Raw genomic sequence first — 27,547 nt, forward strand, 5'->3', positions numbered from 1 at the left:
CTCACGTTTACCTTCAAAGAGTCCCGTTTCTGACACACACACACACACACACACACTACTGAATGCAAATAGGATTCTAACACAGCCTCAGTGAGTTCTGCTTGACTACTTTAATATTGTATCCATACTAAGGATTATTCTCTCCAGCAGAAAGACCAGTGCTTGAGTGGCACAGTCCTCAAAGTATCCCCTGCTGCTTTCAATGCCCATCCAAACAAGATTAGAGTCCTATTCACTCCGACTCCCAATCCTGCACTTTTCATGGTAACCGCCCTGCTGCTCTCCGCTTATACTGATATCGAATGGCTAATGTTAAAGCCCTATATGGCCTAATGCTTTTATTTAAATTTGAGATGCCCGTCACATTTAAGTGAAATTATAAAATAAAAATAATGCTCAGAGAATGGAGAAGGTGAAGCTGGGGGTGGACAATATGACAATATTTTATCATTATCATGATCATGCCACAATATGCTGTTGTGACAATATTGTACTTAAAGAACACTGAACTGCATGTTTTATTAAAAATAGAGCATAATTTGCCCTGTTTAATTAGATTTAGTGCAGTGCAGTGTGTGTGAGATGTACAATGAAAACTAAGTATTTATAGTTTTTGATATCATATTGTAAAGAGCAGCGCTTTTGTTTTTAATGTGTGGTGTGAAAATGTCTTGATGTGTCGTGATATTTTAGGCACACCGCTCACCCCGGTTGAGGTTGTGCAAAATACACATGGAAAATGAAATTGAAGGAGCATGAATTAGTGTTTATTAGACATGTAAAACAGTTTTACATGAGTTTCCCTTTAATGATTTGGCAAAAAGGACGTCTTCGACTCGGTTAGGTCATATTTAAGACTATAAAATAACATTTGCATTGTTGAAGCCATTGCGTAAATGTCATTAATGTCAATGTCATCTAAGGCCTTGTGACATTGGATCTAAAGCCAAAACTAGAGCTACCAAACCCTGTAAACCTCCGATACATTCTTTATTTCTTTCAACCAAGAAATATGTGCATTTTGCGTTAACAAATATTCAATTAATGTGCCTCAGGTAGTGTCTGCTCACTGGCAGAAGGTCAGGCAAATGAGGCTCAAGCTAGACAGGCTCACTGGGTTCTAACAGCTGTCAAATAGTCCACGGACCTAAAGCAGCAGGTTGGTTTTCCTTTAACTGGTATTTGCTCTCTTTTGCGAGCTGAGGATAAAGTACCTCATCCTTGACAGATGAGAGATATGTACAGTTCATTCAAAGACTGTCCATGGGAAATCACTGGCAGGTGATTGGGGCTCTAGGTATCCTTTCAGTCATCTGTCACACACGTGAATGGATGGGCTCACAGCTACAGCACTAGTGATCTCACCTAAGCCAAAGGTATAGTCTTAAAGACCCTACGAAGCTCTCATGTGTCCAGCAGGCCCGCCACACCCCAGCAAACCCTGGGCACGGCACTCCTCTCTTTTGGCACTCGGCGCAGCTGCTCCACCGCCAGCCTCGGTTGCTGCTGTTGCCGCAGCTCGGCCTGGGGCCTAGCTGTTCTTCTTGGCCCTCTGGCTGGGGCCTGGTTTATGGGGGCGGTGGTCTGTGGGGCCGGGGCTGGGGATGTGTAGTGATGAGCTCTCGCACTTGCTTGGGCACGCCGCTGCAGTTGGTCCTGCTGGTTTGGGAGAGGAAGCCCTGCCGCCGCTGCTGAGACTCTCCATCTTGTTCGGTGGGGCGTGGCGCTTTGCACTCGGCTGAGCGGAGGGTTTGTTACCTGTGTGGGACTGCAAAGATAAGACACTCACATTCGTTTCGCACGGGAGCAGCGAGCGCCGGCCCTCTGCCTGAGGCTGCCAAACTGAGGGAGTGGCACGCACAGCGCTGCTGCTCATGGGTGATGCTGCCGCCATCTAGTGGCAGCTTTTCAACACTGTAGGTTGCTTTTACTGCAACGGCACTACTACTTTTACAATACTTCAGATGATTTTGGCAAATTACAAATCAAATACTCAAATTTGCTCCAGACTGTGGAAAGCTGGCTCTGCACTTTCAGAGACCTGAGCACTCACAAACGACCGACCTGTGCACTGGACGAGCTGAGAGTGTTGCACATCTTTACAGGAGGTCCGTTCTTCTTTGTACCATTGGAAGAAGAAGAGGAATTTTTCTTCTTCTGACGCTACAGTAGATGATACATTGGGAAATGTATTATCAGTTGTGGTGCGTTTCAACATTTAGGAACTACAATGAATTACTGACACGAATATGCAAGTTGTGCAGTAAGGATTTGAAGTGTGCACCCAGTTTGGTCACCCCTGGTTAAATTGCATGTTTTGTTGAAGTGAAAGTAGGTACACATCCTCTACAGAGAAGAGACATCTGCACATTTTAATGCACAGTTACTGTTTTTTTGCCTATTTGCTGAATTTAACACATTGGGGGAAAAATATAACATAAAATGCAGACTTGTGCAAAAGTTATGCCATATTTTATACTTCATATTCTGTTTTTTCCTCAATATATTGGCTTATTTTCACTTAGAAAACTGACAAAATATGTCATTTGACCAGGGTGTTCAAATTTGCATGACTATACAGGCCCTTGTCTGCCCTGAGAGAGAGTGGCGACCTGTCCAGGGTGTATCCTGCCTTCCGCCCGATGACAGCTGGGATAGGCTCCAGCACCCCACCGTGACCCAGAAGGATAAGTGGTTTAGATGATGTGTGTGTGTGTGTGTGTGTGTGTGTATGTAGGCGCTTGCAGTGAAAGGGTTAAGTCACAGCTGTGTCATTATTTACCATTTCCGAGATACTAATAAGATGAAGATGGTTCAGGTTGTTTAGATTCTACTAATAAAGAACAAAAACTGGCAAAACAAGGCGAATGCTGCTTTCCAAATGGAGCATAGTGGGTGCTTACAAAGTGTAGTTTCAGGGCTGAGGCCTGAGCTTAACACAGGGTGTGTGATAACTGTCTGGTGTGACTGTGATATGTCAAGGTAATGATACCTCCTCTTTTTCTGTTACATGACAGGAAGCGACTGAGAAAGTACAGGATGTACAGTGTGCAGTATGCGGAATGGGCCACTGAAGCGCATGATGAGTACCTGTACAGTCCACAAATAAGCAAGTGGGGATCACCTACCTGTTTAGTGGGCGTGGAAGGTTTGCTGCTGTTGCTGTCTGTGTCGACTTCAAGGCTGAGCGCTGGAACGGAAGCGGGAACAAGAGCAGGAGCAGTAGGAGGTTCTGGGGAAGCCGCAGGCTCGGCCAGGCTGTCCTGGGAACGGCTGAGGGAGAGGCTGCTAAGGCCCGTACTCGGCTCGTCGCTCTCGCCATCCTCTGGCGCATCCCGGAACTGCCGCATCATCTCCAGCACGTTAGTGGGGGACGCATTCGTGGAGTTGTCTCCCTGAAACACATTTAGTTTGAATCTAATGGAATCCGTCATAAAGCGTAGTATTTCGGTGTAGAAGCCATTATCTTGAGATTTGTGTAGTGCACTACACAGATAGGGAGCCGTCTGAGATTAATCTGAAGTCTACGTCTCAGTCATTCTCTTACTTACAGGCCTAGACACAGATATTTGATGTGTCACTTCCAATTTCCACTAACCTACAATAGCCATACCCATCTTAAAACAAAGGGTAACATCTGTCAGAAGACCTTATACTGAAGTGAACGCACTTACTGTGACCCAGGGGTTATCCAGCAGCTCACTAGCTGTGATGCGATGTGCCGGGTCAACTTTCAGCAAACAGCGCAGCACCTTTTTTGCTATTGAAGAAAAACAAAGAATGTAACAACATCATCCACAGAGGGAAGCTGAGGAACGTAGTACGAGCCATAGAGGGAGGTGAACCTGCATCGCTGATGGTATCCCACACAGGACCCAAGAAGTTGAGCACTCCCTTCTTGATCAATTCAAAAAGATGTTCCTCGGAGCTGGACATGAAGGGCGGCTCTCCACACAGCCTACAGGCAGGGTTAAAGAAAAAAATGAACTCCGCCATTTTATGAAACATTTATGTAAAAATGGTATTTCTTTGACTGTCATTTGAGGCTTGGTACGGTAAGAGCTCCCAGCTACATTAGAAACACAGCTCCAATGCAAGGCTAATGAAGCAAACAAGACACTAAATGTATCTTGGATGACTGATTCCATTTGAGACAACTGGAAAATTGAGCGCTTGCAATGAAAAAAGGAACATGTAACATTTTTTGTACAAATCATATTAGCATGGTATGAAATTGTTTGGTGCCCTGTATTTAAAATAAAGGGGTCACTGAAACATAAATAAAGCAAAGTTTGGATTTTTAATGATACCATGACTTTAATGATACTTTTAATGATATCACCCACCCTCACACCTAACATGTCTCTACTACCCTCACTGTCCATTTTATCAGGGCCACTTACAATATAGGTGCACTTAATAGTTCTACAAGATTGTAGTCCATCCTCTGCATATGTTAGCCCCACTTCACCCTGTTCATTAAGAACAGGACCCCCATGGGACCACCACTGAGCAGATATTATTTGGGTGCTGGATCATTCTCAGCCCTTACTGTGTCCACTCTGTTAGAGACACACCCATCTTATTGGTCCACCAAAGTTAGAGATGACAGCTTGTCTGTTGCTGAACAGTTTGTGGGTCATCCTCTGTCATCCCTTTATCAGTGGTCTGCTTCTGGCAACAGGACACTGTTGTAAGGATATTTTTGGTTCATGAATTATTCTCAGTACAGTGAGTTGACACTGAGTTGTTTATAGACTCCAGGAACAAAGGCTGTTTGACTAACATCCCACTACTACATCAGTGTCACTGCAGTGCTGAGAATGATCCACCACCCAAATAACACCTGCTCAGTGGTGGTCCTGTGGGGGTTCTTACCACTGATGAATGAAGTAACGGGGGACTAACAACTTGCGCAGAGAAACAGGTGGACTACAACGTGTTATTGTAGAAGTACAAAGTGCGCCTGTATGGTAAGTGGGACTGAGAAAACAGACAATGGTAGTGGCCAGCGTGTGTATAGTGCATGTAACTGAATGGTTATCAGTGTGAAAGAGTGGGTGCTTGTGAACGTATACATGCACAAGCCTGGCTTGCGTTTCATGCATGTACGTGTGTGAGTGTGAAGATGATGAAAGGCCAGGATCTTCTTACAGCATGTACATGATGACACCGATGCTCCACACGTCACACTGCTGGCTGTATTCGTGGCCATTGATCACTTCAGGTGCTGAGAGGGCAAAGACACACGTCAATAATGAAAGACGCCCGCGGCCTCTCTGGTGTCTGAAGCCTGACGGCTGATGTTTGATGCCGTCTGCGGCTTTGAGCTGCAGCTCCTCTTCTGAAATGCTATCAGCTTCACATCACTTAAATTAGGTCAGCCCCACTCCACTGCTGCGGTTTAATCAGCTCTCATAGAACTTATTAGACCAGCTAATGTAAATTCATCAAATGACAAGCAAATGGGAGCACGGAGGATACGTGCAAAAGTGTGTTTATGTGTGCGTATGTTACCCATGTAGATGGGTGTTCCACATGTGGCCTGCAGCATGTTCTCACTGCCAACTCCACCCTTCTGAACAGACAGTCCGAAATCTGTGACCTGAGACAGAAAGACAAGCGAAAGTTAGGGTATTAAATAAAGACTGTACGCAGAGGTCAACGATGCCTACTGCCCGGTGCTCCTGCCCACATTTCACATTTTCTAAAAATGAAGAGATTGTGGCCCAAGTGGCCACATACCCTGGAGATGTTTTTGTGCTTTTTTCCGTTTAACAAGCCATCACACCAGTTTTCACACATAAGCTATGGTTTTGGTTGATTTTTAACGAGAATTTATTTTGAACGTAAACATAAATGTTCAGTAATATTTAATGAATGTTGACAAAACTGTTTTCTGTCTAATTTTAGCAGAAAAAACGTTTGTTGATACCTGAAATGTTGCAAAAACCTACACTGGATTATGCATTTCCGTATAAATTTAGTGACAGATTTCTCTCACACGCCTTTTACTCAAACAAACACAAACCGCTCGGTGGAGAGGCATAGTGAGCCCGAGGAGGAGGCGAGTGTGTTTTTAAAAGGAATGCTGCCACTTTTCAGCTCTTACAGAGAGAGATGTACAGTCTTTCTAAATGTAAAGTGCTCAAACAGCTCTATATAGCAGAGAAACATGGCCTCTCAGTTTGGATGGAAAAATAATTACCACACAGTAGGGGTGGGAATCTTTAGGCACCTCGCGATTCGATTCGATTACGATTCAGAGGCTGCGATGCGATAATAAAACGATTATCGATGCATCTTTTTTCTCTATACAGGATTTCTATCTTCCGACTGTCTGAGGACTTGGTAGTTTTAAAGCAAAGTATTTGTAATGATCAATAATGTAAATGGAAGTGATGTGGCAAGTGAACTAGAAGGCTCTTATTCAGAGACGCTGCTGCCACTCATCTGCGATAAAATGCGCTGTTGCCCTGAAATAAGATCCAGGGACAATGGGTGTCCACGCAGCGCGTTACAGCCACCCTTCCCGTTTTCTTTAGTGATCTTATAATTTCGGTTTGGTGGGGGCGCTGAATCTCGGCTCCAAAGTGTGCAGCATAGCGCGAAAGCCCTGGTTCTCAACGACCGAGAACAGACAGCAGACAGCAGGTCACACAGCCCCGAGGTCTGGCCTCGCCAGTAGCGAACGAAAAAACAGAGATTAAGACGAACATTTGGAGACTTATTCGCGTTTATAAGCAGCGCGGTGGTTAAATCTGCTGAGAGACTGTCTTTCTCTAAAAAGTTGCGAAAATGAACTCGCTTCTCTTTCTAATTTTCCCGTTCCACCTTAAATGGCACAGCAGTTACATTCGGCGCCTAAGGCAGAATTTAAGGTGGAACGGGAAAATTAGAACGAGAAGCGACTTCAGCCACGTAAAACAGCCGGACGCTGAGACATTTTACAAGAAACTCTTCTAGTTTTGGAGAAAAGGTTTTCTGGCGGAGATGGAGGAAAAGCGGCTAAAGCTGAAGCTTAAAGCAGAGGGAAGTAAATCTGCGCTCTCGTTTATATTTTTAGCCCATACTACGACATTAACACACACTGGACATTAAATGTTGTGGCTCCTAAGGTGGTTTGACTTTGCTGAAAGGACAAAACGGCTCTTCTTATCATTTGTGTTGTGACTCCTGATCTAACCTGGCTTTAATGCAGAGGGAGCCGGTCGGATTTCTCACTCACTCAGTAGTGTTTTTGTTATGTGCCCCACAGACTGTCCGGGCGCTGCACTTTCCCACTTCCAGTTCCGCCTTTTGCGTTCCGTCAATATCACGTTATAAATTAAATATTTAGAAAATCGATTTTTGACATTTATGAATCGATTCAGAATCGTTCACGTCCGCATCGCGATGCATCTAAGAATCGAGTTTTTCCCGCACCCCTACCACACAGTAAAATAACCAAATAAAAAGAAATATCATCATCAGTAGGTTATGGACAGCTTGGGGAAGTTGCAACATACATGAAGTTAGAAACGGAAACATGTCAAATGCAACTTTCAGTCAGATGGGAACAAACTGCTGGGCAGCCAAAATCACAATTATTTTTTAGTGCATTTTAGGTCAACAACTTAGCTACTGACATATATCCACCCTTAATAACAACTACTTTACACTAGGCCTGGGCTGGGCACTGTACTGGTAACGAGGTGTGAGTAATTGTGTTGAAAATAACCGCGGTAAATGGTAAAACTGGGCTGGGTGTTTTTGTTTCCTGTTCTTCCAGTAATTCTGGGACAGCCTCATACACTGAAGTGTATACGGGAGAAAACACAATGATAGCATATGAGCTTAAACTTATAGTCAAATAAACAAACGTAACTAATCTAGTCAGCAAATATTACACAAACTTCACTGTTTGTGGTCATTTAGTCTGATGCCTTCTTTTATAAAGCTACTTTGGCTGTTTCACCTGATGAACGAGAGCCAAGAAATGATTTCTTACCCGATGTTACCAAGTTTTTCCCAAGACATGAAGTCATTATTTCTGATGTTTTTCATGATATCTGTGTGCAGCACAGAACGCACTTATCACCTCACCCAGCACGTTGGAATAGTACTGTCTTGCAGTGGTTTGCATGAAATAAATCAATAAATGAACAAATGTTTTTTAACCCGGCAGTAGATAAGGTTTTACCGTAACTGGGGACTGTTACTGTAATAATTCGGTTAACCGCCACCAGGCACAAAAAAAATAATTAATATTATTTTTATTTTACATTTTCTCGTGAGACACACACACGGTCCATTTCAGCTTAGACCTACTTTCTATGCTGTCCTGCACTCACATGCTTTTTAAACATGAAAATCTTTAATAAAACGACATTCAATAATAAAACAAACTCAACATTTCTTTAAAAAGCACACAAAAGTGACTTGAATGCTAATAGCGCTCCCGTTTGGAGAAGCCTTGGACTGCTGAACTGCCAAGAGCGTGTGTGAGCTCTTATTAAAGGAACGATATGACTTTAGACAACTGGGTGCCATTACTAACCACCTCAGGAGGAGTGGTGATCTACAATTAGTATTTATGACAGTGACAGTCATAAATACAGAGGAATCTGATGTAAGATCAGTCCTGCTCAGAGAATACTAGCACTAGTGTTGTCTGAAATGGCTGCTCATAATAGGGACGTTTTGTTCATTTTTATAGTCACACTGTGGTCTAAACCACATCTAGAAGTCTCTAATGACCCTAACGAGGACTTGGACTCAGTTTGAGCAGCTGAGAGAAGATTGGGGATGTATTTTCACAGAAGCAATTTGAGCTATTCGGGTGACTACTGAGTTCTAGCATTTGCCTCATAGCTCACGTCTAAACTAAAACAAAATACAAATTGGACACTAAACATGTCTTGGCTGACCACCTGCATATGGGATAAAAGGAAAATTTGGTGAATTAGATTTTTGCTGAGCTATTCCTTTAATCTAAAATGAAAAAACAGTTTTTTAAAATTAAAGAATGTTTGTTATTTGCAAATACAATAAATGTGTTTCTATAATTCTTAATTTTGGCCACATAATTCAGTACTCTGGTGGCCTGAGTGACCAGTGCAGTTTTTAATATCTGTCTACCCCTGACGTTCAACCGAACCCAGATCAATAATGTGAGATGCACACACACCCACATCCACAAATAGCACGAGATTAGTCTGCCCATTTCCTTCTTTATTACTTTTAAAGCTTTTCACAATTAGGTTCTATTCTATACTGTTGGACCTTTAATGTAATATACTGCAGACATCCTGAGCTTGATCACTCTATCTTCTTTACGTCTTCATCTCCCCTTTACGTCTAGACTCCAGTTTGAATATTTATGGGCCAAACTGGCTTATGAGGAAAGGCCTCAGCCTAGCACAGCAAACTCACACACACACAGCGTCCCCCTGGCCCCGATGAATAATACATATGAGCAGTATATATGGTTTCAGTCGGGCCGGTAGGGGCGGGCAGGATAAATATCCTGGAGAGATGACCACCTTCTGCCAGATAAAAGGCTGTAATACAGGGCCAGGACAGCGCTGTCTCTCGGCCCCTTGGCCACTCTGATTTATTCCTCCGGCCCTGGCTCATCTCAACCCTCCGCTCTAGGTAGCAGCGTCCGCCACCTCCCATCAGCCCTCCGCCGCAGCCGCATGCTGAGGCCCAGCTGGTCGTTTGTCTCCGAGAGCTGCTATGCGCCGATTCGTTTTTCTTTGAGAGCACAGTATAAAAAAGGAGTTAGGCGGGAGGTCTGGTGTAATGAGACAGTGTTTAAAAAGGCAGTTACAGAGCGCGGGCAGGAAGCGGGACGGCGGGAGAGCCGAGCAACGGTGGAGAGAGCGTGGAGGTCCCGCCGAGAGTGAATGCCATACCACATGCCTGGGCGAGGAGGGAAGAGAAAGTTTTTTTGTACCTCTTTGGCACGGTCGCCCTCACCTTGATATTGACTGCGCCGTTGTCGTCGCTGTGGTGATAACTCTTTACAAGAATGTTTTCCAGCTTGAGGTCCCTGTGAACAATGTCTGGAGGAAGGGAAGAGTGAGGGAAGAGAAAAGTGTGAGGAATTCATTTGAACAATGAGAAATGCAATATTTTAATGACATTTTACAAAGGTTAACATATAGTACTGTGCAAAAGTCACAGAGCACCCTTTCATTTATTTAACTTCCAGTCAAAAACATTAAGCCAATAAGTAAAAGTTCATTTTCCAGTGCCAGAAAAAAAAATTAGGAAACTTCAACACTAAGTATTTTACCAAACCTGAGTTTTTCATTTGTTCACTCTTTACTTTTGTGCAGCTATTGTGCCACTTTAACCCTTTTATCTTTCAAATCTTAAAACCAAGCAGCTACAACTGTGCCCTTCCAACAAAAGGTTCCCAAAAGTTTCAATGGCATTAATATGTCACCCTTCAAAGATACACTAACCCTTCGTTCACACCGGCAGCGACTTTTTGCCTCTTGTCGCCCAAACCGCTGGTTGCTCATCGCCTGTGGGCATTTCTGAACTCGAGTGGACCGTTGGTTGTAATGGTTTCACTGACTCCAAGCACAAATCAGACGCATTCCAGCTCGAAATTAAAATCCTGGTGAGAAATCACTTGTGTGCCTATTTTAATTGAATCCTCATGTCTGTGCAGTCAGTTTGTGAGGAAAACGCTATTTGGTCTTTGTGATAACTGTCTACTGGAGACGAACGCGCCGCCGCCATTATTCCACCTGTAGTAGGAACAATTACCTAGAAACCAAAAACGGAGCGCACCGTTTCACAGTGGCGGAGATGAAGCGCGTACTACGCTGCTCAATGCTCACTTCCCATTGGTAATCGCCACATCGCTTCGCTCCTTATTTGCATAAAGTTAAACTCCGCCCAACTCTGTCTCATCGCTGACTCTCTTGCAGGGTAACATTCAAACTCACCTTAGCTGCCTTTCAAATTTCTTTCTCATGTGCATCTAAAATGGCTAAAGGAGATATTTCTGAACAGATTAAAGTTATCAAGAGTTTCCAAAACTGGAGTTTGATATACAGAAAATAGGACTCCTAACTGCTTTGCAACACCTGGTAGACAAAACTGTCACCTTCAGATAAACAGTTGAAAAGGCTTTCATCTTTGAGAGGGTGGAGAAAATCAAACTCCACTTTTGCTTCAGATATGAAAAAATCCACAGGTCTGTCAAGAACCTGTCACTAAAGAAAGTTTAGTGAAATTTTTCACTAAAACAAAAAAAACTGGACATGTGAGTGCACGTGGACATTTTATGGACTGATGGGTCTAAATTTTAGATCTTTGGAAGTAACACAAGGCAGTATACACACTGCTGATGTCTACAACCATCAGTCAGTCATGATGGAGGATCACTGCGAACTGTAAACTTTAAAACAGAACCATAATAGGAAAACCACACTGTTCGGCTGGCTGACATTATAATGGTGACGCCACTCCTTTCAACCATGAACTGGAGATCATAATACCTCTTTATGACTTTGCACATAATGATCTTTAACATAAATGAAAATAATGAACTTGAGACCAGTGTGTGTGTGTAGTTAATAAAACTGTGAACCCTCATAACCCTATGCAATGCACTCTAGTGCCCGCACTGCTATCGCCATCATTAGCTTTTCTAGATGTAAGGCACACCAACGCTTGGGGACTGTTGGAAAACACACCTATTAATCAGTATTCCTCCCCTGCTCGCCGTTAATGACTCATTAGCCCCATGTAATGGTGTCTCATTGCCAAGCAACGTCCTAAATTGCCTCTAACTGGAGATTTCAGCAGGAGAGAGAAAAAGGGGGGGAAATTGCAAAGTATCTTCAAATAAACCCCTCAGACTCAATTAAAATAGGTTGATATTTAGTCTGGCAGTTGTTCATTATTATCTCATGATCAGAATGGAGTCTCAAGCCCAGACCCCGGTAATGGCAGAGAGCCTTAATGTGGGTGCAATCATAAGAGTGATTATCAGACGTCAGTGGGAACAAAGCAATCAGGGTCCTGCATATGATCCGGTTACGATGTGACCAATTTGTGTACAAGGCCTTTTTCTGAAGGCATCATTGCAATAATTCAATCATAATGAGATTACATATATGAGAATGTGAATGTAAATGCTGTTGGAAAGAGTCTGGACCTCCCACCCTTTCACTTGTGCTTGTCGTGAGCTCTGGCTAATCATTCGTGTTAAAATCAAACATTGGTTCGTGAAGATTCACGAATTATAGGTTGAATGATGTAAATTTCAGTGGCAGGTTCTGTGGGATATACCTTTTTTGTGAAGGTAGACGATGGCCTCAGCTAAGCTGCTGATGATGTGTCTGGTCTCCTCCTCACTGAAGCGCTTGCTCTTCTGCAAGAGCCTCTTCAGCTCTCCACCCTCACACAGCTCTATCACCAGGTACATTTTCTGGAAAACACACAGTTCCACTTATTCCAGTGGTCTCTTCATGCTATGGGTCTTTTGATTCACACTCTTGGTCCTGCATTATATGTTTTGATGTTTTCCATGATCCAACTGATCAGCTGATGAACAAACATTTCCTGAGTGGACCAATGCTTCTGGCCACAACATTTCACATTTTGGCCACTAAAAATGCATAACCTGAGGCTCCGGTTGCCTTTGGGATTTTTCCCTTTTAACAAACCTAGGTTGGGTTTCCTGAAAGCATCTGATCACAAAGATTGGTTGAGTTATCGGTTAAGATGAACTTAACACTAGAAAAAGGGCCGTCTTTGATCAGACACGGAACTTCATCAAATTAGATTTTGTCAGAATTTGTTAACTGTAACCACTGCAGTAGCTAATGTGATGGTGTGGTGACCGTGGTGGTCACCCCTGCCAAGCTGTTGCTGTAAGATGCTGTTTCATTGGCTGAAATGTGCTAATATCACTCTAAGTAATAAGATCTTAAATACAATAAGGTGTTATCTTCAGTAAGGGGGGCGTAGTGTTGTGGTGTTTGTCAGGGCGCTGGGGTTTCTGAGTCTTTCGCAGGAACCGTGAACCAGCCTTGTGACCGGAAGGTCGCCGGTTCGATCCTCTGACCCGACAGGACATGACTGAAGTACCCTTGAGCAAAACACCCAACCCCCCCAACTGCTCCCTGGGCGCTGTGGATAGGGCTGCCCACCACTCTGGGAATTTCCCCGTTGTGGTTTTTAATAAAGGGTAACTTAATTAAGCTGGTGTTACACCAAGGCCCAGTCCCATTTCACCTCTTGCCCCACCACTGAGCCCTTAGCCCTTTGTTTTGCGCGTTCACGTCTAGGGGTAGGGTGTCCTGACTGTTGTTGAGATAGAGGGGTAGGGCGGAGTGTTGGGGCTACATGACCCTCCAAACGGGAGGTTTTTCAGAGTGATATGAGAAAAAGGAAAAACCGGCAAGGTGGCTGAACAAGAGAACAAAGAAACACACAAATGTGAGACTTTTCTCTGTTAAAAATTACAATAACCGCTGTATTACCTTAGTTTAATGTCGTTTCAGTGTATTTTGGTCGTTTTCTTTCTAACACGCATTAAAAAAATCACTAATAGTATGTTAATGTCTCGGTAGATAGCTAGCTAACTTTCCTGTTCCACCTTAAATAGTCCAGCAGGGCAAGATTTCAACCACTACCCCTTGTAACTCAGTTCGAAGGGGTTAGGGTGACACTCGAAAACAAGGGGTAGGGGTAAAAAGAAGAAATGGGACTGGGCCCAAGAAGCTATCACTGCTGTAGTTAAACAGTATCTAAGGACATAACCCAGTCTGGATCGTGTCAGGGCGGACGAGATCGCCAAGGAGGACCATCACAGTCACCACAACAGCAACGGTCTTATCAATGTCAAGTTTTTAGGAAAATTTCATTGTAACTCAATGTAACCTCACTTTTTCAATGTAACACCTGACTGGTTTTTAGTACATGTTCGTTAACTGTAATTGCAGTGTGTATACAATAAACATGCTTCTATTATTGTGGCCACAAATTCTTGGTTTTGGCCATGAGATTCATTGGCTTAGTGGCTTGTGTGGCCAGTGCAAATGTTTATATTCATCTCCCTCTGGTTGGGAACAATACACAAAACTTCAAACTAAACAGTGTTTGATCTGCCACCTGGCTTGGCCTTGCTCATCCTTACCTGTGGTGTCTCAAAGACCTCCTCCAGATGGATAATGTGTGCATGGTTGACTCGCTTTAGGATGCTCACTTCCCTTTCCAGCAGCTTCACCCCAGACCTTCCAGCCTGCATCGACAAACATGACACGAGATAGCACCGTGAGCCAAGCGCTTCAAAAAATGAACCTCCATCCATCATTTTAAACAGCAGCATGAAACATAATTACAACAAACTTACCTTCTCTTTGTTCACCTTCTTAATAGCCCACTTCTTCTGCGTCTCAAAATGAGTGGCTTCAAAGACGACCCCAAAGCTACCTTGACCTAATTTCCTCCCAAAGGAGTAGATTTGCTGTGGGATCCAAATGAAAAGGGCAGCATTAGGTCAAGTATTACACATCTCCCTTTCCACCCTTTTAACAGTAAACAACCTTCCATCGCTCCCTTAATGGGGACACAATGAGGGCGGTGGGGGCGGGGCAAGGGAGGGGAAGTTGTTTTTCAGCCTCCCCACACTCCATTAAGTCGAGACCTGAATCCTTAAAGTGGAACTTAATTTTCAAGTTTGCCAGTCTCTGGAGTTTGAGAGAATATAGTATTTCTAATCAAGTTACAAATGATTAAGTTGCTGCCGCAGTTCATTCAATCTCAGGTCTAATTAACTTGATCATTATCTCGACGCATGCAAGGCTGAGCACTGCCTGCTGCGGATTTGGCAAAGACAGCAGTCAGAAGCCTCCAGAGAGGAGGAGGCCAATCAAAAGCACAAAGAGGTGCAATTTGCCTCCAGGCCTTTGGGGGAGCTCTGACAAGAGGAGAGGGGTATAAGGTCACAATGTGGAGATGGCTATGAATGCACTACATGTCATAACAGGCCAGAAGTTAAGAGTTACCCATTGAAGTTGATATGTGGGACATTCTGCACTTGGCTTGCTGAAAGCAAGGAAAACAGATTCTAGCTCAGGACAGACAGTTCAAGGTGTTATGAAGGCATCACAGACGCTCAGCTGGTACCTGAATGTCGGCCTCATCCTCTATGCGAGTGTGTGCCACCTTTTTCTCAGCGCTGTTTACGCGGGTCCACTGGGAGGCCATTTTCTTAGCAGCTCCGGAAGCATTCGCCTGAGTCATCTGAAAGTGAGTCACAGTCTTTAGTGACCTGAACACTTCGAAGTCTAAATCTCCTTTATAGCCACCTTTTTGAAGTGGACTGGACTGGAGTTCATCCTTTTTCTTATTCTACTTTCCCTTTCTTTGTCTTTCTCATTTTACTTTAATATAATAATTACTTTTCATTATGTAATCTGATTTATGAAGGGGTTTTTTTTTACACTTGTCAAGATGCTAAACAAATTAAGTTTAAAAGGAGTTTAGGTTCGCTTAATTTAAAATGAAATATGATCATTACAAATGAAATTCTTGGAATAGCCTCTAATATAATTTGATGAAATATTAAGAGAGGAATATTATTTAAAAGTAGTACATGTGGACTGCTGCACGGCTCTGTGCTGTGAGGCTCGTAGCAGTGTGTCAGCTGGGGAAATGTGTTTTTTTCCGTAATAGCAGAGCCGTACAAACCACAGTTTCAAAAATGTGACAGCAAGTAAAATACAAATAAAAACAGAAAGCAGTGATTTGAAAATCCACTTTGGCCTGTATTTAAACAACACAAAGACGAGATACTTAATGTTTTACCTTTTTTGAAAATATATGCTGCGTGTTTCAAAAAAAGGCAGTTTAAGACTAGGATGTTGTGAAATACCCAAAAAACCACCTTAAACAAGTGACGCAGTCGTGCTTGGCTATAAGAAAAGCATCCAGGAAAAGCCTACTGCTTTATGAACAAGGGTGGGTCGAGGCTCCTACTTTGCCAAAAAGTGCATCAGCGAATAATCCAACAACGGTGTTCCTCAATGAAAATCAAAAAAGACTGCAAGCATGTTTGGTATTTAACCTTCTATGGTCCATAATATCATGAAAAGATTCAGGAAATCTGGAGAAATCTCTGTACTGAAGGCCAAAAACGGCGACTAAACCGTGACTTTCGATCCCTCAGCATTAAAAACTAGCATGCAACTCTGATGGATATCACCACATGGGCTCCGGAATACTTTGACAAACTAATGTACAGAAACGCCACCGACTTCTCTGGTCTCGAGCTTGTCTGAAATGGATTAACACTTAGTGTACTGTGGTCTGACGAGTCACCCTCTCATGCTGTTAATGGAAATAATGGTTGTGTTTTACAAGCCAAAGAAGAAATAGACTATCCAGATTGTTACCAGGGTAAAGTTCAAAAGTCAGTGTGATGGTGGCGAATGGCACGGATAACGAAGAAAAATGTTTTGCCTTTTAAATGACTTCTTTTTCAGATATCTCCATGCAATGACAACACCCTGCCACACTCTGCATATGTTAAAACAGTGTGGCTGTGTTATATGTAAGCAGTAGAGCACAGAGGAGTGTGTTATCGAGAAATAACATCACGGCTGTGATTTGGTCCCGTGATGTTATTGGCGATAACACACTCCTCGAGTGTTCTACTGCTTTAATACAACAGTTAAATAAATACAGTAATAAATTAATAAACTGGGCCGTGAACGCGGCGTTTAATATGCTTTAATGTTCGCAGTTCCTTCACCAAATTATAGTTCCTTAACGAGCAGCTTGTTGCTGCGTCAGAGTAACGAGCTCCGCCCACTCGCTGCACAGCCGGCAGTTCGTTCTCCAGCTCCTCACACTAAATTCCCAAACTGTCATCACCACTGAGCAGCTTTTCAGTCGGCAGCTGTGACAGAAGAACAGCTGAACAACCTGGAATCAGCCAGAAATGAACCCAACACCATTCGCCAAACTAAATGGGCTGTAAGATGCTTTACAGACTGGCTGGAACAAAACAACACTAATACTGATCTGGTAAAAACTGACAAAACTGAGCTGAACTTGATATTGTGGCAGTTTTATGGCTCAGTCTGATTTGGTCAGACTCTGAAGATCAGACTACACGTTTGACGAATGGTCTTGGGTTCATTTCTGGCTGATTCCAGGTTGTTTAGCTGTTCTTCTGTCTCAGCTGCCGACTGAAAAGCTGCTCAGTGGTGATGACAGTTTGGGAATTTAGTGTCGTCTCATCTTCAGAGTCTGACCAAATCGGCTGTCGGTCAAATGTGATCTTAAAAGTGTCCATTTTCTGTTTGTGGCAAAGTAAGAAGTAAAAACGTTCAAATGTCTTGAGCGTCTCCTACAGCTGTCAAAGTCGTTGCTTAGCAACGGCGTCTCAGCGGAGTGATAGTGTTTGTGAGCACAGTTTGAACGCTTCTCAACCAATCAGCTTGCGTGGCCGGAACTAACTGTTGTATAAAACAGCATGGCTAGTATGGCCTGCCTGCAGTCCAGACCTGTCTGAAAACGTGTGGCACAATACGAGTACAAAATAAAATAACGAAGGCCCGGCCAGTTGTGCAGCTGAAAAGGTGGCTTTTAACCTCCATTAATTTGAAAGGTGACATAACATAGTTGTAAACATGCTCGTGTCCCAACTTGAAAATTTGGAAGGAGCTTATATTTACCAAAGAAAAAAAAAAAAGATGTTCACAACAAGTTCACCACAAACACATAACCATGTCCAAACTCAGTCTCTTAGCTCGATTTCACTCCTCCCTCTTTACCCCACAGTCTCCACATTACCAGTTAAGCACAATTTACTCAACTTGAAAAACGTTCTCCGAAGCCAAATTAAATGTAAAGCAATTACAGAGTGATGACTGGGAGGCGGCGGAGTGGATCCACCACACGGGCTCTGATTAATTATTAACGAGGAAGCGGTGTCTTTAACCTCTCCTCTCTCCGCAGCATGATCTAGGCCTGCTGACAGGCCCCCTCATAACCGCGCAGTCTTCCTATTACTGCCCGTCTATCTGCTAATCAAAACGATTGTGACAGGCTCTGGAAAAGCCCAATCAGCTCAATCACGACTCGTTTAAGAGCAACAGAGGCGCGTGATGAGTGTATCAGAGAGCCACGGTCCGGTGTGCCTTGGGCTCGTGGGCCTCGGAACGAAGGAGGAAATGAGATATCGAGGTCAGGTCAGGGATGTGTCTGACCCTCCAGCAGCTCGCCATCACTCCTTAAGCTGCCTGGTGTTGGATCCCAAGCAAGAGCCAAGAGAAGGGTGTAGGCTTTCAGCTAATGAAGAACGGCTGAAGATAAGCAGGTCAAAGTGTGGTCAGAAAGTGTGTGATGTTTTTAAATGGCCTGGAACAAAAATACGTTATACACGGCACAAGAACAGGGGAATTTCTTTGGCATTCATTAACAGAAATCAGTAAATGAGTCAGTGTGGCACAGGTATTAACAGACGAGGCAGAAGCTGCAAAATAACTCTAACTCTGACATTCACTTTCAACATATCGACGTCTGAATGTGTTAGAACTATGCTTCGCGTAAACGACATAAAAGCCACATTTCAAATGGCACGGCGAGGGCTGAGTAATAGCGCAGCCTGACAGCACTCCAGCTGTGCTGAAATGCTGGATATGCCGCCGTATCCCATACATAGTGTTGCTGGTGCTGTCACCTCAGGAGGTGCCATTAGGCTAAGTGGAATGAAAGGATGTATGCTCACCGAGAGGCTGCGGTCTGCTTGAAGGCCATGTCAATTAACGTTACCCCCAGCACTTTAAACCTGCACAAACATACAAATACAGAGACATAAACACAGTGTATTTGAGATTTAAGGCCACAATCATACACCTCAGGAGTATCCTACCAGGCCAACATAACAACGTCATCACAGTAAACAGTTTCACAGACCGAAGGTGACTGCAACATCAAGACAAACTCGTACCAGAGTAGAAATTCACCTAATCAGGCAAGCAGATAACAGGCATCACATGATAATTGTCACAGAGATAAATGTTAGTTGCCTCAAAGCGCACCTTCTACCAGCTAGGAACCATGTGTTTCCTCCCATGTCCCCCAGATCCCTGTAAGCACTCAGCAGAAAGTAATTATGGCAGATAGGATGTCAGCAATCGAACCCCTGCCCGCCACCCCCCCTACATTTTTCATTCCTCGTCCATAACTGTCAGAGCCCCATTAGCGTTTTATTTACCGATTGTTTGCGGACGGAAGCGCACAACGTTCCTCTTTGCCTGCGAGAGAGATGCTGTGCCTCTGGCTCCAGCGCAAATTAAATGTGACAGCGGTATGATGCCTGGACACACAAAGATAATACAGGACCAGGATAGAGTTCTCTCCTCCACTCTCCCTTTTTTGCCCTCCCTTTTCTACCTCTTCATTACCCTCCTCTCTCTCTCTCGACTGAGTCTCTCTTAGTGAAATATCAGAACAGTGACATGAGATTGACTTATTAATAAAGATTAAATTAGGCCTAAAGATAATGGGGCAAGCCTTACGTATTGGCCACATGAGAGTTCCTGTTCTATTAGGATTTTCCTTTTTTTGATTGCTGTATGTTAAATGTAAAGGTTCTGATTAAAATAGTCTGACTGATTTTTAATATCTCTCTTTACAGGGGCAAATCCGGCAAAACGAGTTATTTATATTCTGAGAGTACACAGATCTTTTTCCCTACCTAAATATTTCATCCTCTTCATCTACAGCCTAATTATTTATTGACAGCTGGCTTTGATGACAAATGATAAACTTCACAGTCCTAATGAAGCTTGGAATTACATTACTTAGTGACAGAGCGCTCTGCATGTCTAGACTGCGAACGCTATTGGATTCCTTTTAACGCTTTATCTAAACATTTCACCTCCGAGTCCAGATGATTCTGGAAGGCTTAAAGGCACCTTTTTCAGAGCAGCAGTGGCAGCCGTACAGTTGGAGACCTTCAGAGGTTTCACGGAGAGAGCTCTGAATGCGAGAACCATCAGTCAGCAGCACAGAAAAGCATTTTACGGCTCTAAATGGTTTGCGTTTTTATTGTTTGGACACAGCAGAGTTCCTATTATGTCTGACAGGTTAAAGGTATTATCTTGAGCAGTTAATGGAACAGTCAATTCCCTATGGCCTATAATTTGCTGACTCTAGGACTCGTGACAAAAAACTGTGAATTGCATTTGCACTACAGCTCGTCTTGCACTAGCTGCACCATACATTTCATAGCAATGCGCACCCTTCAGTGTTTTGTGTTCTACGTTATTATTCCACAGTAGTGTTTTGTCTTGTATGTAAGGTTGCATGATCACTGTCCTGTTCCGGTTGCACCATCCTGCAAAATCACAACATAGAAAGTTATTGTCACTCCATGTCAAATGTACCATTTACTTTCATCTGAATTTTAAAAGCATCAAAAAATGGGAAGATGGGCTTACAGAGACAATTACTTTCCCATAGCTGCTTATGGATTAAATGACCATTTGCAAAATAATGACTGAGAGGCATCTCTGCATCTCTAAGGCTGTAATGATCATGAAATTTTAGCTGATGATTAACTGTTATATTAATAATTGTGATTAATGATTCAACTGCAGTTTTTGTTCATTATTTGCATAATTTAAAAAGTAGCCAAACTGGCCTTTTTTTGCCATTTTGCTTCCTAGTTATGTTTACTAGGCAGCTAACTTTGGTAGTACTGTCACATTTTTACACTGCGCTGTTGGGCATTAAAACACACTCTCGTAAAAATGTCTCTGTTACATGAATCATGCGCAGTCAGGCACAGCTTATAATGTTTTCTTTAAAGTGAAATATAAGAAAAGAAGACTTCTGTTCAGATGTATGATGCAAACTTTAGAATTAGCCACATAATTAATAAATAAAGGAACATTACTTGTGCTGCCCTCTAAACAGCCATACAGCTGGAGACATTCAAACAAGTTAGAGCACCAAGTTAAATGTTGGAATTTTTTTTTTTTGTGTCTCAATTAATGCCTCCTGTGCTTTATTTACATTTATTTGTCTCAACCCACCACATTCAATTCCCATCTTGTTATGTACTATACCAGAAAATGATTGCAGTCAGATTAAATTGCGATTAGGCAATTAGGTAATACAACCCCATTTCCAAAAAAGTTGGGACGCCATGCAAAATGTAAATAAGAACAAATGCAATGACGTGCAGATCATTTAAACCCTATATTTCTTCGAAAATAGTACAAAGACAACAAATCAAATGTTGAAACCGAGAAATGTTATTGTTTTTTGACAAATATATGCTCATTATGAATTTGATGCCAACAACATGTTCCAAAAAAGTTGGGACAGGAGCAACAAAAGGCTGGTGAAGTCAAATAGTGCAACAATTCAAGAATAACCTTTCTCAACATAAAACAGCAACAGCATCATCTACAGTACAGAATATCATTAAAAGATTCAGAGAATCTGGAGAAATCTCTGTATGCAAGGGACAAGGCCAAAAACCAGTGCATATGAACAGCATCCAGAAATGCTGCCACCTTCTCTGGGCCCGAGCTCAATTAAAATGGACTGAGGGGAAGTGGAAAAGTGTCCTGTGTTCTGACGAATCAACATTTGAAATTCTTTTTGGAAATCATGGACACTGTGTCCTCCAGGGCTAAAGACCACTCAGCTTGTTATCAGTGCACAGTTCAAAAGCCAGTATTCATGATGGTGTAGGGGGCATTAGTGCACATGGCATGGGTGATGTGCACATCTGTGAAGGCACCATTAATGCTGAATGATATATACATTTTGGCAACATGTGCTGCCATCCAGACGACGTCTTTTTCAGGGAAGGCCTTGATTATTTCAGCAAGACAATGTAAAACCACATTCTGCATGTATTACAGCAGCATTGCTCCGTATTAAGAGTCCAGGCGCTAAACTGCAGCCAGACCTGTCACCACTGAAAACATTTGGCACATTATAAAATGAAAAATATGACAAATGAGACCCCAAAGTGATCAGCAGCTGAAATCCTGTATCAAACAAGAACAGGAAAACATTTCACTTTCAAAACTACAGCAGTGTCTCCTCAGTTCCCAAACGCTTACAGAGTGTTGTATAAAGAAGAGGTGATGAAACACAGTGGTAAACAGGCCCCCGTCCCAACTTTTTTGGAACGTGTTGTTGGCATCAAATTTAAAATAGGCATATATTTTTTAAAGTTGGTCACCCATGCCATGTGCACTAATGCCCCCCTAAACCATCATGAATACTGGTTTTTGAACTGTGCACTGATAACAAGCTGAGTGGTCTTTAGCCCAGAGGACACAGCGTCCATGATTTCCAAAAAGAATTTTAAATTTTTATTTGTCAGACCACAGGACACTTTTCCACTTCCCCTCAGTCCATTTTAAATGAGCTCAGGCCCAGAGAAGGTGGCAGCATTTCTGGATCCTGTTCATATATGGTTTCTTCTTTGTGTTTTAGAGTTTTAACTTGCATTTGTGGAGTGATGAACTGTTTTCACAGACAGTGTTTTTCAGAAGTGTTTCTGAGCCCATGCAGTGATTTCCTCTACAGAATCATGTCTGTTTTTAATGCAGTGCTGTCTGAGGGCCCAAAGATCACGGCCAGCAAATACTGGTTTTTGGCCTTGTCCCTTACATACAGAGATTTTTCTTTTCATGATCTTTTGTACCGTAGACGATGAAAAGCAAAAGTTCTTTGCTGTTTTACACTGAGAAACGTTATTCTTGAATTGTTGCACTATTTGATGGTGCAGTCTTTCACAGAGTGGTGAACCCCTCCTCATCTTTACTTCTGAAAGACTCCGCCTCTCTGAGATGCTCTTTTATACCCAATCATGTTACTGACCTGTTGCCAATCAACCACCAGGTGTTTTTTTTTTTTTTTACATTACACAACTTTACCAGGCTTTTGTTGCCCCGTCCCAACTTTTTTGGAACATGTTGTCTGCATCAAATTCAAAATGGGCAAATATTTTTCAAAAACAATTAAATTTCTCAGCTTCAACATTTGATCTGTTGTCTTTGCACTATTTTCAATCAAATGCAGGGTTTAAATGATTTGCACATCATTGCATTTTGTTTTTTTATTTACATTTTGCACAGCTTCACAACTTTTTTGGAAATGGGGTTGTACATTTAAGTATACTGACCCAAAAAAAACACTTTTTATGTCGGCAAAACTGCAGATTTTGCCTTTAATACAGACGTCTGTAGCAATTATGTAAGTGCTTGTGCAACATTACATTCAGTGAAAGGCTCTAAAGGGTTCCAATCCGAATCCTCACCCAAACGAAGGAGCTGCAAACCTGTGTCAGCTTTTCATCACATCTTACCCGCTGTGCTCGGACAGAGCTGCTATAACCGTTTTTTTGGTTAAATAAAGTGATTTTGGACTTGTGAGGTTGAACCTGAAGCTCTTCACCACTGCATCACTACCACAGCTCATACCACAGCTTTCAGAACTGTTATTATCACTGGTACAATGTTCAAAATGCAGAAATCATTTAAATGAGTCTTATTAAAATTTTTCCAGTTTGTGTGGGTTCATCAGCAGGCTCATGTTGATGTTTCTAACAATGTAATTTACGACACCTTAAATTTGTTTGCATTGCTGTAGGATTTCGCATTATTTGCCTCATTAAGCAGGTGGCAAGTAAAGTCCTCTCGGAGAGTTCAAATAAACGCAGTCTATTCTCCAGTCATTTATACACGTCTGAAGTCTGATCAGGGTGTGGAGGCTGTAGAACCGACCGAGAGGAGATCAAGTTGCTCAACAGAAGTTGCACTGAGGACCATTCTACACTAGAAGTTGCTAAGAGACCAGAGCGGACATATTCAGAAACACAACATAGTTCAAGAACATCTCTCTCCCAACATGACTTCTTCCCATTCACACCAACCTCCACGCAGGTTTCAAAAGAAGGTCATTCAACAAAAACTTCTCTCCTTCCTACAACAGCCATGCAACTGTGTTTTATTATACAGCCTTTGTATGCCAGTCTGCACAGGCCGAAAAGACACTAAAGTGGGCCTGTAGTGGTCAAACTGATACGCTGAGATTTAATTAGATGTGATATCGGATCTGTTAACTAACCAAGTAAACGACATCGCTTATCAGACGTGCTGAATGTTGGGCTATACAAACACTAAACGTGTTATTTACTAGAATGTCGTCTTAATCTGTCCACAGCATCTAACGTACTCCATATGACATGAAACTGGGGCAGCGCAGTGAATCCGAACCGAGAAAGGCAACGTTGCAATGGCAACCGATATTCAGCAGCTTGACGCCAATAATTATTTAAATCTCACAGAAGTAGCAATTAACTCCCCCGTGACCTGCTCCAGCTAAATATAATTATCTGGCATAGAACCCGCATAGTAATAGGTGTCTTAATGCTCAGTGATGTTTCAAAACAGCCAGTATGCGGTGGGCTGAAGTGGCCAGCTAACTAACTCGGGAACATTAATTATAGGAAATCTGAATTATTCCATTTTAGGTTTGCAGTCCACACTGAATACACTGAACGTGGTGCTATTGACTGGAAGTCCAACTAATGCTGCTTTCTTTCTTTTTTTTCTCCCAGAAGCAAAGGAGGTTGGCTGTGCAACGTTAAGGCTGTATTAATTGCCATCCTCAGCAGGACGGTAGGTAATTCAGGTCTGTTTGGGATCAGCGTGATACGACGGCGTTTTAGGGCCACTGCTAAAAAAATAAAAATAGTAGAGTTCGAGAAAAAAGTCGTAATATTTCAGAAATACCAGGAAAGGTCACAATATTGTGGCCAAAGGCTTTGCGAAGGGAAGCAGCCCCTCCTGGTGTTAAATGAGGGGCGGTGAGTTGGTGGAGTTAGACTTTCATATCGATTCACCCATAAAGAAACACTCAGTCTCCCTGTCTCTCCTGCACATCAGCACCAGCCTGTTATTAGTATAAGAACCGGCTGAAACGGCTGAGCAGGAAACTGAGTTTACCTAGAATAAAGAGCCAGACGGACTCGGAGGAAACTGTCTGTCTGTGTTGTTGAAGGAGAATCTCAGGCAGGGTCGTCTACACGGCTGTCGGGGCTCCATCTCCCCCCATTCAGAGAGGACATGAAGTTTCACAGACAGTGAGAACGATGATCAAAATTGGAGCTCAGCCCTTAACCCAGTCCCCTCTGTCAGCTGGTTCTGAGACTAACTAACCCACTGACCCCTAACACACAGTAGCCTCGGTCCAGCACTGCCAAATTATCAGACACAGTAAAAACACCTATCTGGAACATTGGGACAGCGAAACCAGAACTCAGTCTAAATTACAGAACTATCGGGCCCTAAACAGAGTCTGGACTGGCAGAGTGTCTCTTCACCATCAGAGACCCACAGGAGAGACAGATCCTGACCAAGTACAGGCTCAGTGACCACAGTCTGGCCATAGAAACGGGCAGAGAGAAGACTGTGCGGTCACTGTGAGAGCGGTGAGGTCGAGACAGAGCTGCACTTCCTCCTTCAGTGTGAAAAATTCAAATTTGCACGAAAAAATTTCATAATAAAATTAAAAAACATTCTCCCAAATTTTGAAATTCTAACAGAATCTGAAAAACTACCAGTCGTCCTTGGAGAAGGCGGCACAGCGTCTCTCGCTGCGAAATAGGTGGCAGCTTGTCACGGCCTGAGGGACAGTAACACACCCCACACCCCCACCTCCCTGACCCCCCAAACCCTTCACTGTATATAGGTTAAATACACCGATTGTAATTATTTTTATTATATAAGTTGTCTTATTTTATTTACTGTATTTATTAATTTACTTTACCAAGCTTTACAACATTTATTATATTGTCTTATTTTATTTATTTAGTTCATTTATTTTAACATTGTTGCTGTTATTTCAATGACCATTACCATTGTTAATATTAATTACAGTACAGCAACCGAGACCCCCACGCGTTATGGCAGCCCCCCACAGTTAGACTACTTTATCCTCCAAATATTACGACTTTCTTCTCGAAGTCCGCTGTTTTTATTTTTATTATCAGAGGCCCTAAACGCCGCCGTGGAGTGAAACGCTTTGGCCTTTATCAGATGAAGCACAGCTGAGCTGGGTTTGGCTGCGCACGGCTCTACTCAACACCAGCTTCAGCGGCCCGGCAGCAGGTTAACTCGGTTCTCTGTGAAATCAGAGTGAAGCCCATTTAAAAAGCGTTCCTTCGCCTTTAGGAGCCAATCAGACAGCCTTTTCACTAACCCAGACCTCTCTAAAGCTAGCGTAAGAGTTCTGTATTCCGTACAGTATTTCGGCATTTTTCGCGTTTTAGTAGTTATTGCGGAAATACCCGAAGTCATACACGATTTAATGATTGGTTGGACTCTGCAAAATCTGCCTAGCAACCAATAAGCACTTTGATTGGCCACATTTGGACCAATACTTTTAAAGAAATAAGAAAAAAGCGTCATCTGTGTCGGTGTGCAGTCAGTACTCCCTACACCAGCTTCCCCAGAGGGAGCGGTTTTCCCTGCAGTTTATTAAAAGTTTTATGAAATCTAATTGCATAAAAATAGACATTAACTGATTATACTGATTATAAAAGTGAATTAATATAAACAATGTGTGCAGTGAATGAGGCTACCATGGAAAGAAGCCCAGTAAAGTGAGGCAGTGCTGTGAAGCTGCGCAGCTGAAAGGAGTCTGCTTAGATTAACAGCTCAGTACTGAACACGCTGTGTTTCATGGTGATGGTCCATTGTTTAAGTGTTAAATGTGATATTTAAACGTGCTAAAACACATTTTAACCGGCCGTGAAAGTTTCCCCCACCCCACTCACATTCGCATCCCTGGGTTTCCCCACTCGCCATGTTCGGGTCACGCCGGGGGTCGGTCACTATCTGCATAGATTTGACGTCCAAACCCAGCTTAGATGGTCTTTCCAACCGATTTGACGGAAAAAGGGATTTCTGACAATGTCTCAGCTGCATCTTTGACAAATGTCAAGAAAGTGTTTTTTATTACACAGACAGAAATATGTGCCAGTGTACGGAACACGGTGCTCTTACGTTACCCAGGTTAGCCGGCCGGGTCTGCCGTCGAGAAAGGGAGATTAAAGTTGAGTCGCGACGCTAAAACTTCGGCGAGGGTCGCCTTGGCGCGCCGTTAGTCGCGGCTCTCCGGTAAAGAGGAGAGTAGACCGTTCTACCTGGTTCTTAAGCAGCCGGTTGGGAGTTTAGACGCCGTCTTAGTTTTAACTTGTTGAAAATCAGCCCGCTAGCTTAGCTTAGCCACACTGCCGCTCCAGCGTGTGTTGCCATGGCAACCGTCTTAGCGCTAACCAGGCTAACTTAGCTGGTCCAAAATATCCACAGCAGAAGATTTGTTACACGACAAAGTTCTCCTTTAAACAAGCCGTATACTCACCTCCCGTAGCGGCTGTGCGGCTGAGTCCCTCGAGTAAAGCCGTCTCTGCTCATTGAAAAACCCGCCGCGCCGAGTTTCACTCAGTCCGGCGAGACTCTGAAGTTTGTCTCCCTCAAGGCGAGAA

General features: G+C 43.0%; 1 protein-coding gene across 1 annotated transcript; it reads right to left on the minus strand.

Moving 5' to 3' along the window:
* Positions 1-1,531: 1,531 nt before the first annotated feature.
* Positions 1,532-27,547, minus strand: stk33 (serine/threonine kinase 33). Its single transcript, XM_036585959.1, has 13 exons — positions 27,424-27,547; positions 15,142-15,258; positions 14,366-14,479; positions 14,150-14,254; positions 12,298-12,436; positions 9,964-10,049; positions 5,518-5,605; positions 5,155-5,230; positions 3,846-3,958; positions 3,675-3,760; positions 3,129-3,395; positions 2,065-2,163; positions 1,532-1,768 (listed from the first exon to the last, which is right to left on the minus strand). The coding sequence occupies exons 2-13, from the start codon at positions 15,256-15,258 to the stop codon at positions 1,532-1,534; spliced, it is 1,527 nt and encodes a 508-aa protein (XP_036441852.1). The 5' UTR covers positions 27,424-27,547.

This window comes from Colossoma macropomum, unplaced genomic scaffold, assembly GCF_904425465.1.
Source record: "Colossoma macropomum unplaced genomic scaffold, Colossoma_macropomum, whole genome shotgun sequence".
NCBI lineage: Eukaryota > Metazoa > Chordata > Actinopteri > Characiformes > Serrasalmidae > Colossoma > Colossoma macropomum.

Coding starts and splice junctions, on each gene's coding strand:
- stk33 (XM_036585959.1), bottom strand. CDS start 15,258: ATGACTCAGGCGAATGCTTCCGGAGCTGCTAAGAAAATGGCCTCCCAG. Junction 14,255..14,365: donor AGAAGGTGAACAAAGAGAAG/GTAAGTTTGTTG, acceptor TTGTCGATGCAG/GCTGGAAGGTCTGGGGTGAA. Junction 2,164..3,128: donor CTTCCACGCCCACTAAACAG/GTAGGTGATCCC, acceptor CATCTACTGTAG/CGTCAGAAGAAGAAAAATTC.